The 13,077-nt window shown below is 39.2% G+C and overlaps 1 protein-coding gene across 8 annotated transcripts in view; it reads left to right on the forward strand.

Moving 5' to 3' along the window:
• cobl (cordon-bleu WH2 repeat protein) overlaps nucleotides 1-13,077 on the forward strand; it is a 57,944-nt gene that overhangs the window by 6,559 nt on the left and 38,308 nt on the right. For 7 of the 8 annotated variants that reach the window (XM_056380709.1, XM_056380717.1, XM_056380715.1 and 4 more), the window contains 3 exons: nucleotides 7,073-7,267; nucleotides 9,829-10,039; nucleotides 12,836-13,064. In XM_056380709.1, coding sequence (XP_056236684.1) covers nucleotides 7,073-7,267; nucleotides 9,829-10,039; nucleotides 12,836-13,064 — 635 coding nt within the window. Of the gene's footprint in view, nucleotides 1-5,698; nucleotides 5,847-7,072; nucleotides 7,268-9,828; nucleotides 10,040-12,835; nucleotides 13,065-13,077 lie in introns of those variants that run through there. The other variant, XM_056380712.1, reaches the window with a different exon arrangement.

Raw genomic sequence — 13,077 nt, forward strand, 5'->3', positions numbered from 1 at the left:
TGAGAGGAAATAGACTAGAAACAACTGAGCAGAGAACAGAAATAACTTTTGGCTTAGGTCTCCAGAAGTGTCAGGCATATTTTGTCAAATAAGATCGCTAACAGAAAGATAGACATGTTTTTTTCCAGCTGTGCAGACAGTGGCGTGAGTAGTCCTGCTCCTATTTTTGGAGAATTATTGTTGTCTTGGAACATTTCATGTTGTGTGTTACAGCGTGCCTCTGTGTCACTGATCACGAGTGGACAAGATGGCTACATGTGTCAATAGAGGAGAGCAGAGGGTAGGAGAGAGGAGGAGAGGGTGGGGGAGCCTGGGACTCTGTTACAATAAGTGGATTTCTCTTCCTTAAGCAGGTGTGAAATAGATACTCCTGGATCACTGGTTGCTGACTCAACCTGAGGTAATTGCAATATCTTCTGGATGTAAAATCTTTAAATAAATGTAAAGAGTGTAAGCAACCTAATTGATCCCAATGAGTAACAATTCATTTAGCACCTGGGGTGTGGTGTTGCCTTTTTATCTCCCATGGGTTATTATGTTACTGTTACTCACTCCACACTCCTGCTTAACAGACTGTGCAGAGCTCTAACCTGGTTGTCTGACAAGTTGTCACTTGATAATCAGGTGAACCAGGTTGTGTGCAACTTGATAAACCATTTCAATACGAATATATTCTTATTTTAAATGCTTATTGTTGGTTAAATAGAAAAAACAAGTAGATTATAGTAGGTGTTTTAATGTTGGAAAAAACAGGCGTATAAGGTGAGATGCCTTGTTTGACCCAGGGTTTGTGACATTTAGCCATTTGGAATGAGGTAAAGCTATATTATATGATGTCATTAATTATTGAGCTTGAGTTTTATAAATATAAAGCAACAGGTCTGCTGTTATATAATTTTAGGTGCCATATTGATTTTTTAATTGATTCTGAAGTTATTTTAAAGTTAAAACTGTATAGAAAAGCCACAGTTTCAATATGTCTACGTTCTGTACTTCACTCATTTTCTGCATTTTTTTTTTTACTTGGCTGTAGTCTTGGGGTCAGTAGTGAGGCCACCTCTGAAGTGTGAATACAGAGCGTTAGACTGGCATTATCACTGAGACAGTTTACTTGGCATTGCAGTGGGGTGGGGTTTTAACTACATGGTCGGTAATTTGAGCGTCAAGGCATATGCTGAATTAGAGGATTGTGTGCCTAGCAACTGCAAACAAATGCTTTCCTGGGCTCATATGTCTCCAATACTCACTCCAAAAACAGAAAATCTTTCTTTTCCTTGCATTTCATCCCCCTTCATTTCTTTTTCTGTTTCTCTTTCCCTGGTTCTGTGGCTCACCCTTTGTGTGCATGCATCCAAAATCCACAGCTGCTACTAAACTGAGGTCTGCTCTCTTCCACAGTCAAGTGGTGTAAATATAGGTTGCTATGGGGACACCATGACACCCAAGGGGTATGCTGAGTAGGTAGCAGGACTGTGTGTGTGTGTGTGTGTGTGTGTGTGTGTGTGTGTGTGTGTGTGTGTGTGTGTATTGAGTGTGACGAGAGTGGCTGAGGGTCCGGGATGTGTATCATTCATGTGTCCAATGCACAACAGGAGGTGAAAACTCAAGTGTGCACACAGACGAGTGTGACTGTGGCTCTAATATGCATGTGTGAGTACTTACATGTGAGTGTGTGAGTGAGGTCTTGAAGTGGCACTCATGCTTGCTTTGTTGATGTTTGTACTCTTGGCTGATGTGTCTCCCAAACAGTATTCAGTGTTTTGAAGCTATGTTCATGAATTAAATATTTTGTATTCATTCAGTCATATGAAAAAAATGAGTTATAATCTTTTTAAATTGAATTAATTTTGTTGTATTGCTTTGAATACATTTTACTCTTTTGGTTGCAGAGTAATTTACTAGAGCCCATGGTTCAAGGTGAAGGTTTGAACCACCATCACTGCTGTCAAACCATCAACCTTGCAATTGATAGCCAACCTCTTCTACCAGCTGAGTTACTGCTGCCTATTTTGTTCCCAAACTATCATTTAAGCCAGTGACATGAATTAAGATTTCTGGGTAGAGCTACTAATTGTGTTTCTTCATCTGATGCAGGTATTGTATATGCTCAGTAGAGTTTCACAAAGCTAAAGAAATTCACACACTCCATCAACTGTGTTGATTACATAGCTGGACATTTGTTTGGCAGGACAGATTGGACCTGAAACAACAGGCTTCCCCCAGCTCTTAGAAAAGGTTAGCCAATAATGTGGCCTGTGCTTGTGTGTGTGTTGAAGACAGTGAGTCTTTGGTGGAGTCCTTTTATTGGTCAAAGGAGAGGCAGTGCAGTTGAAATCTTGTCTTGTATAGTGTTCTGTTACTCAAACAAACAGTTTAATTGGGTGACATATATATATATATATATATATATATATATTTTTTTTTTTTTTACATAAATCCTTATTTAATGCTGTAGAGTTTTGGTTTGATCCATTGTTTATATTCTCAGAATGCACAAAGTGTGTCATATTGAATGTAGGTCAGTCGGAGCCATGTTTTTGGCCAATTAATCTGTTCCATTCCCAGTTGGTTGTCTTCATTAGAGGATAGTAACTCATTGTTTCAGTGATCCTATTGTATCACACTGATGGGATGTCTCTGACTGGAGACACGTCTGGCTGTCTGCCTGCTGTAATGACTGCCTCTTCGACTGACTTACTTTGTGAGTGTTTGTGCTGTAGCTCTGTCTACTGCCTTAAATCATAGTTATATTTACTCTCATCCACAAGAGACTTTGTTATTTAGATCGGGTCAGTCTGTCTGTCTCTGTTTTTCTCTTGCTGTTTGCGCTTGCTTTTGCCAGCAACTTCAATCATTATGTTATGTGGCCATTGATCAGTAGGTATCAATAGCAGACTGATGAAAGAACTAAAAAAAAAAAAAAAAAAAAAAAAAAAGGGGCACTTGTGAATGGAATTTGCATTGGTGGGGATGATGCTGACAGAGCACAATTTAGAGCATAAACTAATATATTCCATTATTTTTATAAAAGCTTCCAGAGAGGGAACGTTTCAGGCTGTGTTTCCATAGCTGGAATAAATACAGTCCCTGACAGTTACTTCTTTCCCCCAGCAAAAAAAAAAAAAAAAAAAAAAAAAACATTAGGTAGTCTCCAGTGAGTCTGATCAGTTTTATGTGATTTAAGTTTTTTAACAAACATCAGTAATCTGACTGTGACGTACAGGCATTTGCATTATACACGTACTGGCACCCTCAAACCTGTAATTTGAAGAGCATTTCATTTTTGCTTACATCCTGAAATCATCTGACACCTTTTCCATCTCACTGGGGGACAGTTTTGAATTTGTCCAGTTAATTTACAGAGTTTTTTCATTTTATCCTATATTTACACATATCTGCAACCATAAATGCACACCAACACAATCATGTTTACACATCCAGGCATGATTTATTTTGAGTGGCTGTGATCAGGAGTGAGCGTGATTGTATTTGGGTCAGGGAGGAGGTAGCCTGCACACACACACTGTAAATACACACACACAGCCACATGCAGACACTGAGACTAATCTGTTAAAGAGGGTAGCACACAGACAGAAAAACAAGTTGACTGTGGGCTGTGTATAGACCTACATTTTAAACTGTTGCTTACTATTCACTGAGTGCAAAGGGTAAGGGTCATAATAGTTTGTGCCTACTTAAGTATTACACTAATACAGATCTTGTATTCTATTGCTAACCTGTTTACCAGTTTATGCCGTAAAGATGACATCATAGACACCTGGACCTTCCCTCCTAGATTATCGCTCCATCATTAACACTACTTTCTACAACAACTCTATCATTGTCTTCTGTAGTTGTGAGATTTACATGAGATGTAATGCAGAAATATAAATTTTTGAATTTGCATGGACTACACTTTTGTTGTGGAGCAGAAGGTGGACGTTATGCACAACACTTGGACTTGGATGATTTTAGTGTATGTTCCCTTTAAAGTTATAATATATATATACACAGTATATGTACACCTTTTCTTTTCCACATTAAAATGTTTAAAAATCACTGTGACCTGTGACCCCATTCGATCAGCAGGTAAGCAGCCGTTTTTTTTGTTTTTGTTTTTTTTGTTTTTTTTTCGGCCATTTTTGCCTTTATTTGGATAGCTAATGTGAGAGAGACAGTAAAGTCAGAGAGAGATGGAGGAAATGTCATGTGGGCCACGCGAAGGACTGGAACCCCAAACCGCTGTAGGAAGTACTAAGCCTTTTTGGTAGGCACTCTACTTGGTGAGCCACCCGAGCGCCCAGAATAACTGATCTTTAAATTGAAACTGCTTTATGGGTGTTTCTTCTAACTTCTGTCTTTAACCCCCCTCCATTTGTTATGGAGAGGAGGACTCCACTGTGGATAATTTGGCTGCCAGTAAAAACCTCCTAAACGTGTGGTTCATAAGTTAACAGAGTAACAATCAAAAAAAAAGTTGGCAGCAATCTCAGCTCTCAATCTTTCCCTGATGTTTCGGCTCAATGAGAGAGAGTTACATACAATGTGCGTTTAAATTAGCTAACCAATACACTAGTCTCACAACAGTTTGCATTTGGTGCAAACTGTGGAGTCTATGATGTTCTCTTTTCACTTTGTTTTCGTCTTACAACTGCTAACATGATGTCCTGGATGATTTTACCACAGACCACATGAGTCTACAGCACCTTTGGCAGTTTGAAATGAATGCAATATTTGTTTTAGATTCGTACTGTTATAATTATAAACATTAATTTGAGTGCTATTAACACCTCAAGCCTAAACAAACAACTGTCCCTGTTCAAAAGAAAAGCCAACAGATTTAGAAGAGGATAGTGAAAGAAATATATCCTTGTTAAGTGAAGTGAAAAGAACTGAGTGGTTCTGAAAGGTCCATTAGTGACCTTCTGCGTGTGTGTGTCTGTGTCTGTGTGTGTGTGTGTTTAAGCCCATTTGTAATTCAGTCGCTGTAGCAGTCCAAGCACTTACTGCCCCCCTGTGCTGGAGCTTGTTTTCTTGCTTTTCGTTCCCTGCCTCTCTTTTACTCTCTCCCTCTCTCTCTCTCTCTGTTCACACTCGCTCATTCTAACTCTGTGGGAGACGAGGGTTTCCCTAAAGGAGTCTTTGTGCATATGAGAGAGAGGAAAAGAGAGTGATAGATAGAGAGAGAGAGAGAGAGAGGGAGAGTGAAATGTTATGGTGAGACAAACAGCAAGTGAGATGGAGAGAAGGAACTCAACTGTGTTGCGCCTCGCCGGGGCCCAGTACCACAGGGCCAGGTTCTTTTTACTTTCAAAGATGCAGACTCACCAGAAAAATACGAAAATCTCATACATTTACAGGTCCCTAAGCTGCTCATGAAAATAATTTTCTAAACCATATGTTTGTACTTTTCAGTCAATGATTAGAAATAATATGCCCTGTTATTTGACTCCTACCTTGATAATGCTCAGTGCAGTCAAACCAAAAGAGTTGTCTTTCAGTGACATGATGTCTCCATTAAAAAGCATTTTCTGCATTGCATAAGGAGTCAATGACACTATAGGTCTTGTGGGTGAAAGTTAGTTGATATTGGACGTAGCTGTTAATGGTTAACTTTAGCCAGGTTAGAGTCCGCTCTCTGTGCTAGGTTCACGTTTGCTGTACTGTCCTTGCCTTTAAACAAGGCAGGACTATCTTGAAGGATACTGGATTATACACCACTGGACTACACTAAACGTCCACTCAAACTCTCTATGAGGGAGGCAAATCCTTGGAATTGGATTTATAAACAGACTGATATATAACACTATTGGAACACTTAATCAACACAAGGGCTGTTTTGTGACGTGAGTGGGATGTTTTTCTTTAGTTATCTGATTCTAAGTCTAATATTTGTGCTATGAGGGCAGAGAGGGAGTGCATGCTGAAATGTGTGGTATAGAATAGCCATTTGTCATTGTTAGCAGAATGAAGTGTTTGATTTCTGTCTAATCAGCTGTCTCTGTCAGGCTAAGTACAGTTTATGTTGAACCGAGGTCAAACGTGCAGATAGCAGCATCTCGTCGATCGCATGTCAATGACATCTGCCACATCTCCGTATGAACATATGAGCTGTGGTTTGAGTGTGGATTTGTATTGTGATCTCTTTTTCTGAGCAAACCAAATACCTAAAGGTTTAAAATAATGTATCAATTTTATCACAGTCATGTGTTTTTCTTTAAAACACATTTTTCTTTGCAAATCAGTCAATGTCAGGGAGGAGGTGATATATGATGTGTATACAGTATATATAATGTTCTCACTTTAGTATTACTTTGCTGTTTACATTGTTGTTGACTTCATTGTCTGAGTATGTCTTTAAATAAAGTGTCCAGGCATTGAATAAGATTTGATGAGGGATGTTGTCAGTCGTTCTCCCTTAGAATAACAAGATTATGTGACACTGTTTTCTATAAGCAAGAGTGAGAAAGTTTAGGAGTGATATCAGAGAAGGTGTTATTATAAATTATTAAATTATTATTCAGAGGAGGCTGAGGAACAGATGGAATAAACAGCTGCTGTCATCTTGTCAACCAAAAGGATCATCTCAGCATATCTGTAGACTGTTATGTAATCTAAATGAAGAGAAAGGTTGTGTCTCAAACAGAAACCGAGAGACAGAAAAGAAGTCATTGGTATTCAGGCTGCTCCTGGGGTGGCAGCAATGGGTTGTTGTTCATTAGGCTGTGGTGCCATGTGACTAAGACTGAACTTAAGGAAAAATAAAATGACTCAGCAAAACCAAAGATATCTACATGATTATATTTTTTCAAATAAGAATCAATAAAAGTGAGTAAGAATGTGAACACAGTGCATCAGATGAAAAAGGTGTGTCCTTAATGACATGATAACCTCTTAACTTATTTGATGACTGATTCATGAATTATAAACACGATACTCAAGTGAAGTGAATGCCTGTTGTTTACCTACTTTAGTGTGCTATACTTCTAAATGGTAAACCTAGAACAATGAAGGAAACCTTAAAAGTTCATAATATTCCTTTTTGTATATCTTTGCCATTGTTGTCCCCCAGGAGGAGAATGAAGGCACGGGCCCCACCTCCGCCGCAGGTCCCTCAACCCGCCCCACGCCACATCTTCAGAAACGCTGTACCTGATGGGGGAGGGACCTCGGGCATGGACGCCAAGGAGAACATGTTAAGGCCCACTGTGGATTTACAGCTAACTCTCCCACAGGGATACCAGACTTCTGTAACTGAGAATGGAAGGTGAGCGGACAGAGAGGACTACACAAGCACACATTATCACTCACATGTATCGCCCCCGTTTCAATGTTTTCTCTGTGCCATATTTTTGCATTGCGTTTGGCTGTAAAATGTGTCATCACCAAGTTGTTTGCTTATCTATAGATATAAGGATCGTAGTTTATGCTTAGCTGTACAATATGATTCTATGAGGTGACCTTCATTATCATCTGTCAGACAAACAGTATGAAAGCTGTTTGTCGTCTCTGGGTCTGTATGGGTTGCTGTGCCAGTGAGGCCCTGCCAAGGGGTCCCATTGTCATAGAGAGTCGACAGATCAAGCCTGACCTGCTAATGCTCTCTGCCCCTAATGAGGTTCTCTCCTGTGGGCCGGAAAATCAGGGAAACGTCCCTAGTACAGAGCAACAAGGTGCTCTTTTAATGACAAAAGAGAAACTTTAGGTCAGCAAGTGTCTCTGTGATACCTTTTAACTAGTGAAGAAAATGAAGTTGGTTTTTCAAAGTGTCTTAGAAATTATAAGGGAACTTTCTACAGGTAAATTTGTGGAACTATTCTAACCTTTTCAAATGGTACGAATTGCTTCAAACTTTTACAAAAGGTTGTGGTAGTATTGCAACCAGGGAGATCCTTTTTTGGTATTTTTTTAGCATCCTTTATTCATCTGATATAAGGTAATCATATTGTGGTTAACCATCAGGTCTCTGGTTTCCTTCCAGATCATTTATGGTAAAGAAATGTGCTTCAGTTTTTTTCTGTGTCTGCAGTTAACCTTCTGCTCAATAACATCATCAGAGCCTGATATTTTGATAGTTCAGTTTTAGTTAAAATGTAACTGAGGTGTGATAAACACCATAAACAGCTGATACTAAATAGCATAACGTCCAAACAATCAATTTATTGTGTGAATACGGGCAGTTAAACAGATAAGATAAACTTATAAGATAAACTTAGTGATAACAAAAGAATGTAAAACAGTAAACATTGTTTTGTACTCATATTTGAAAATAGCAACATATTTGCAGGTAGTTGTAGAACTGTAGATGTGATGTTAATAGTTAATGTTACAGATATTATTATTATGTTACAGTAATACTGTACATTTTCAGTATAAAGTTTGCCTTTCCAGATTGTCAATGTGCAGTATCAACATTAAAGATAGAGCATTGTGAGGCACTGCTGACAGCTGTAACAATTAGATAATGCATTATTTGCACTCATTGACTGTATATATTCTTTATCTGGCTTTGTAATTGATGCCTTGTAATAATATCACACTTTAAATTAATATTCAAACCCAGTAAGACATTTTTTTATGACTGCACCATTGCTTCAGATAAAAGATTGAATATCGATGCCTTATGCAATATGCATCATCTCCCTGTATTGTCATTTTTCATGACTGAAAATTATTTTCATGATTTGGACTACAAACTAATGTTCAGTGGGAATGAACAATGCTTGGCCACGTAAACTGCCTTTAAAACAATGTCCCCATGTGAACTGGGGGGTTGAACAAGTTAAAATGTAACATGTCTTCAATACCACAGTGGACCACTCCTCTCAGCTAGTGACTGAGTTGTGACATACCAAATAACAGAAAAAAATAAATTAAATAAAATAGAAAATCATGTTAAGAAGCACATAACGCAGGACACTGGCTGTGCCGATTGCAGATTGTCGTATTAGTCGTAGACTGTGTCTATTTGTTAGTGATTGTCAATGGTGTCCTTTGTAGTGGTATCTCTCTCAGTTCTGTCATCTGATCTGGCTGTTTCCAGAAAAGACTGGACACTCTCTCTTGGTTTCTTTATCTGAGGACTGACAGGTAGTACTAAAGGGCTTCAGGCCTCCTCATCCCCTGCAACAACCCGCTCCCCCAAATACCACCCCCACCTCACCTCACTATCCTTTTATTATAGGAAGCTCTTCAGAGTTTCTGTCTAGATAAATCACACAGATAAAATCTACACGTGATAAGTGACTTCTCTGCCATCTGTTGAACATGCACTTTAAAATATGAATAGCTGAATAGTACATTTATTTCTTGTATTTTTCAAAGAGCAGTTCCTCTGAAAGTAATTTTTAGGCTCATGTATAAAGTTTGGTCCCACTACTCATTACATTTTTCAGTCAATGTCAATATTATAACTATAGAGTAATCTAGCTAGCATCTTGCCACTTCTAAGTTGTGAACTTTTTCACACACATTTTCAGGTTTGATTCATGTCAAAATCTGTGCTATTGCATTTCATTCAATAGTTTGTGAAAAAAAGTTATCTTAGTGTTCAAAATCATGTCCTTTATGTCTACCAATTAGCCATTCCTTCTAAGTGCATCAGGTTAGCACTGGACTCTGATTTGTTGTGTGAAGTAATTACTATTCTCTTTAGTGGAGCTAAAGCTAGGCAGGCTTTGTAACCCTATCTTCTCCCCTTCCCCTCTCTCTTTCTCCTGTGCTCCCCATCTCTTCTCGTGGTTCTTTCTTCCAAACTCCCTCCCTCCTCCCCACTCTCTCTTTCACTTTCTCTCTCGCCTGCCTTCTCTCTCTTTCTCCCTCTCTCAGTAAGGCGCTGATGGACCTTCTGGTTGAGCTGTGTAGCCGCTACCACCTGAATCCAGCACTGCACACCCTGGAGCTGCTGTCGCCCGAGGGCCACCCTTTGGGGTTCAAGCCCAACGCTCTGCTGGGCTCCCTGAACGTGGCCTGTGTCCTCATCAAGGAGAAAGTCTGGGAGGAGAAAGTGGTGCGCAGACCTGCACCCAAAGTGCCAGAGGTGAGTCACAGTGGAGCCTGAAACTGTGATCTTGATGCTCTTTTTGTCATGTGTGCTTTGTACTTTGCATTTTATACATGTCACTGCATATTTAAAACCTGCTGAAACAAGGTTGAATATGCTCAGCTTGGATTATTGTGTGTTTTGACTGTGGAGACATTTATCCCATAAACTGAAGAATTACAAAAAAATACTCCGAAGTTATAGAAGTAGAAGATTTTACAGAAGATTTGTTGTGTTTTGCATGAAACCATGTAGATTAATGTATCCCAGAAGGCCAGAGCAAGAGCTTTTCCCTTAATAGTTGTACAGTCTACATGAACCACACCAATCAGCCACAACATTGAAACAGGTAACTAGTTCTAATGTTGTAGCTGATTGGTGTACATGCATAGCACCTTACCCTGAAGTCTTATGTAATATTCGTCCCTTCCCTCTCTACCTTTTACCTCTGACTGCTGGCAGAAAGCAAGGCCAGTGAAACCTATAAGGGCCCATGCTAAGGTAGGAAGCCAGCTGGAATCAAACTGGCCCAGCATGACATTGGAGTCAGTTCTTATACAGTCTATGTGTGCCTTTTCTGTCTTTTCCCCATATATTTCTATCCATCATGTTGTCATGGGTTTTTCAGCTCACTAGCTTATCTGAACTTGTTTTTTCTACTGAGTATGAGACTCTTTGTCTCTATCTTTTTCTCTGCCTCTCGTCTGCTCTCCTCCTACAGTTTGAATATTTGATGAGTGCCTTACCTTTAGTTACCATGCATTATTTCTCTGCTCTTCTCAGGACTCACTGCTGCTCTCTCTCCCTTTGACCCCTCCTGGCCTCAAGCCAGAGACTGACACTATTTCAGACACTGCTGTCAGTCATCCCTCTCCTCTGTTTTATCTGTCTGATCATTGTACCACCAGTCTCAGCAGTTGAAATGAATTTTGATAGACTGTGCTTAATACGGTCAGCGAAAAACTAATGTAGCCTAAAACAACAATAATACTTTTTCCTCATAGGGGTTATAATGTTTACTATCTATTACTAACTATTTGATGGAACTGTTAGAGATTCAACGTAATGGTAGTTTTTGAGGCTGTAGTTGGTGCTGCTGATCAGTTTTATTGTGTTTTATTTAGAGGTGTTCCTAATACTTAGTCTGCCCTCACTGATATGGGGGATGGACAAAATACTGTATAAGAGATGTGTTTCAGTAAAATGCAGTTCAATCTACATCAGTGTAACATTGTAAAAAGGAACTAGACTGATACACTTAGCAATAGTTAAACATCTTGCACCCAGCCAGTTGCTCAATGAATGACATTACTTTTGAAAGCAACAACAGCTTGGTACCTTTCACTGGTACAATAGGATTAAAAGCTCACCACAAAAAGAAACCATGACAAATTGAATAGACAGTAGTTCGTATTAGGATTTCAAGACTTTACAATCACAAGTTGAATCATTACGATACACAGACGTATTTGTTGACCCTTGAAAACTACAGCTACTCACTTTTGGGGTAAACACCTTACCTGACGCTGGTTGATGTTGATAATTTACTGCTTCCACCATTTGTCAGTCCATTTATCCTTCTGATTATTTCTCTGAAAATCTTGTCACACACCATTCGTGCACTCCCCAAGAGTAAAAAACCTGTTGATTTTGAAAAAGCCCATAACCTTTGTCTAGTGCTGCCAGTCAACCCACCCGCCTTTGAAATATGTAAAGGACCATATCTCCTGGCTTGTGAGTTGAAAATGCATAATCTTTGCTGTGATATTTATGCTTCCATAGATCATCTATAAAAAACAGTGTTGACTGTCAAAATAATGGATAAGTAGAAAATTATTAGACTTTCAATGCCACTTTACTTAATATACAAAAGCCACTGATGAGCCAGCGACTGAATGAATGACTGTTTTATGAATTCTTTAGCCTCTTGACTTCTGAGTGTGGTGTGTTTTTTTTATAGAAGCTGATGTGTACCACTTACTGATAAAGCTTGCTTTACAGAGTGGCACATCTGTCTGTTCTCCATTAAAGAACACTATGTAGTATTGTGGGATTGACCACAGTCCAACTTCACACCCACATCCAAGATCACATGGATGTCTGCACACACACATGCACACAGACAATGTCTCCAGCCTATTAAATGTTACTTTTTCTGTCAGCAACCAAAGTCTAAACTTCAGTTACTCATTAATGAAGTCTTTCTTTGTCTGTGCTCCTCTGTTCATAATTTTCCACATAAGCACATATCCAAAACATATGTGCATATGTGCCAATTTCTGAATTGCATTTAAGATATTTGGAAGACTTACCTAGACCAAGCTTGCCTCTCAATAATGGTGTACAATGAAACTACAATGTGTAGTATTTTATATTGTGTCTCTCTATCAGTATTACAGATCAGAATAGTAAGTGTACTTTCTGTAACTGATGCCTAGATATTTTCTTCTGTCGGACATTCTGTATCAATCTGCCTTTGCTTTTGGATGTGATCAGTAGAATAATTAATACGCAAAATAAACACATATTTTTTGGCATGGTTGTTTCAAAATCTCATCCAAGAAAGACAATTGGATCCTGCATGTTTTTTTGGGGGGGGGTTTTTGGTATATGATGTCTGATTTCTTTGTTTTGAGTTTGTTTGTTTGTTTTTTTTTTTAAGAAAATCTCTGTTCTTTGACTGGAGCACAGGAAGACTTCTTGAGTGGATACAGCAGTGTGCTCTCCTCAGCCTTTTCTCTCATCCATTTGTTAGACATTCATTTCAAATTTTTTGTGCTCTCTCTGTATCAGAAAACAGTGCGTTTGATGGTGAACTACCACGGTAGCCAGAAGACAGTGGTGCGGGTCAACCCGTTGGTACCACTCGTGGCTCTGACACCAGCCATCTGTGACAAGTGTGAGTTTGACCCTGCACATGTCCTGCTCCTGAAGGACGCCATCAGTCGCCACGAGCTACCGCTGGACAAATCTCTGGCAGAACTGGGGATCAAGGAGCTCTACGTACATGATCGCAGTCTAGGTAAACCTTAACC

Source organism: Seriola aureovittata, chromosome 7 (assembly GCF_021018895.1).
Source record: "Seriola aureovittata isolate HTS-2021-v1 ecotype China chromosome 7, ASM2101889v1, whole genome shotgun sequence".
Lineage (NCBI taxonomy): Eukaryota > Metazoa > Chordata > Actinopteri > Carangiformes > Carangidae > Seriola > Seriola aureovittata.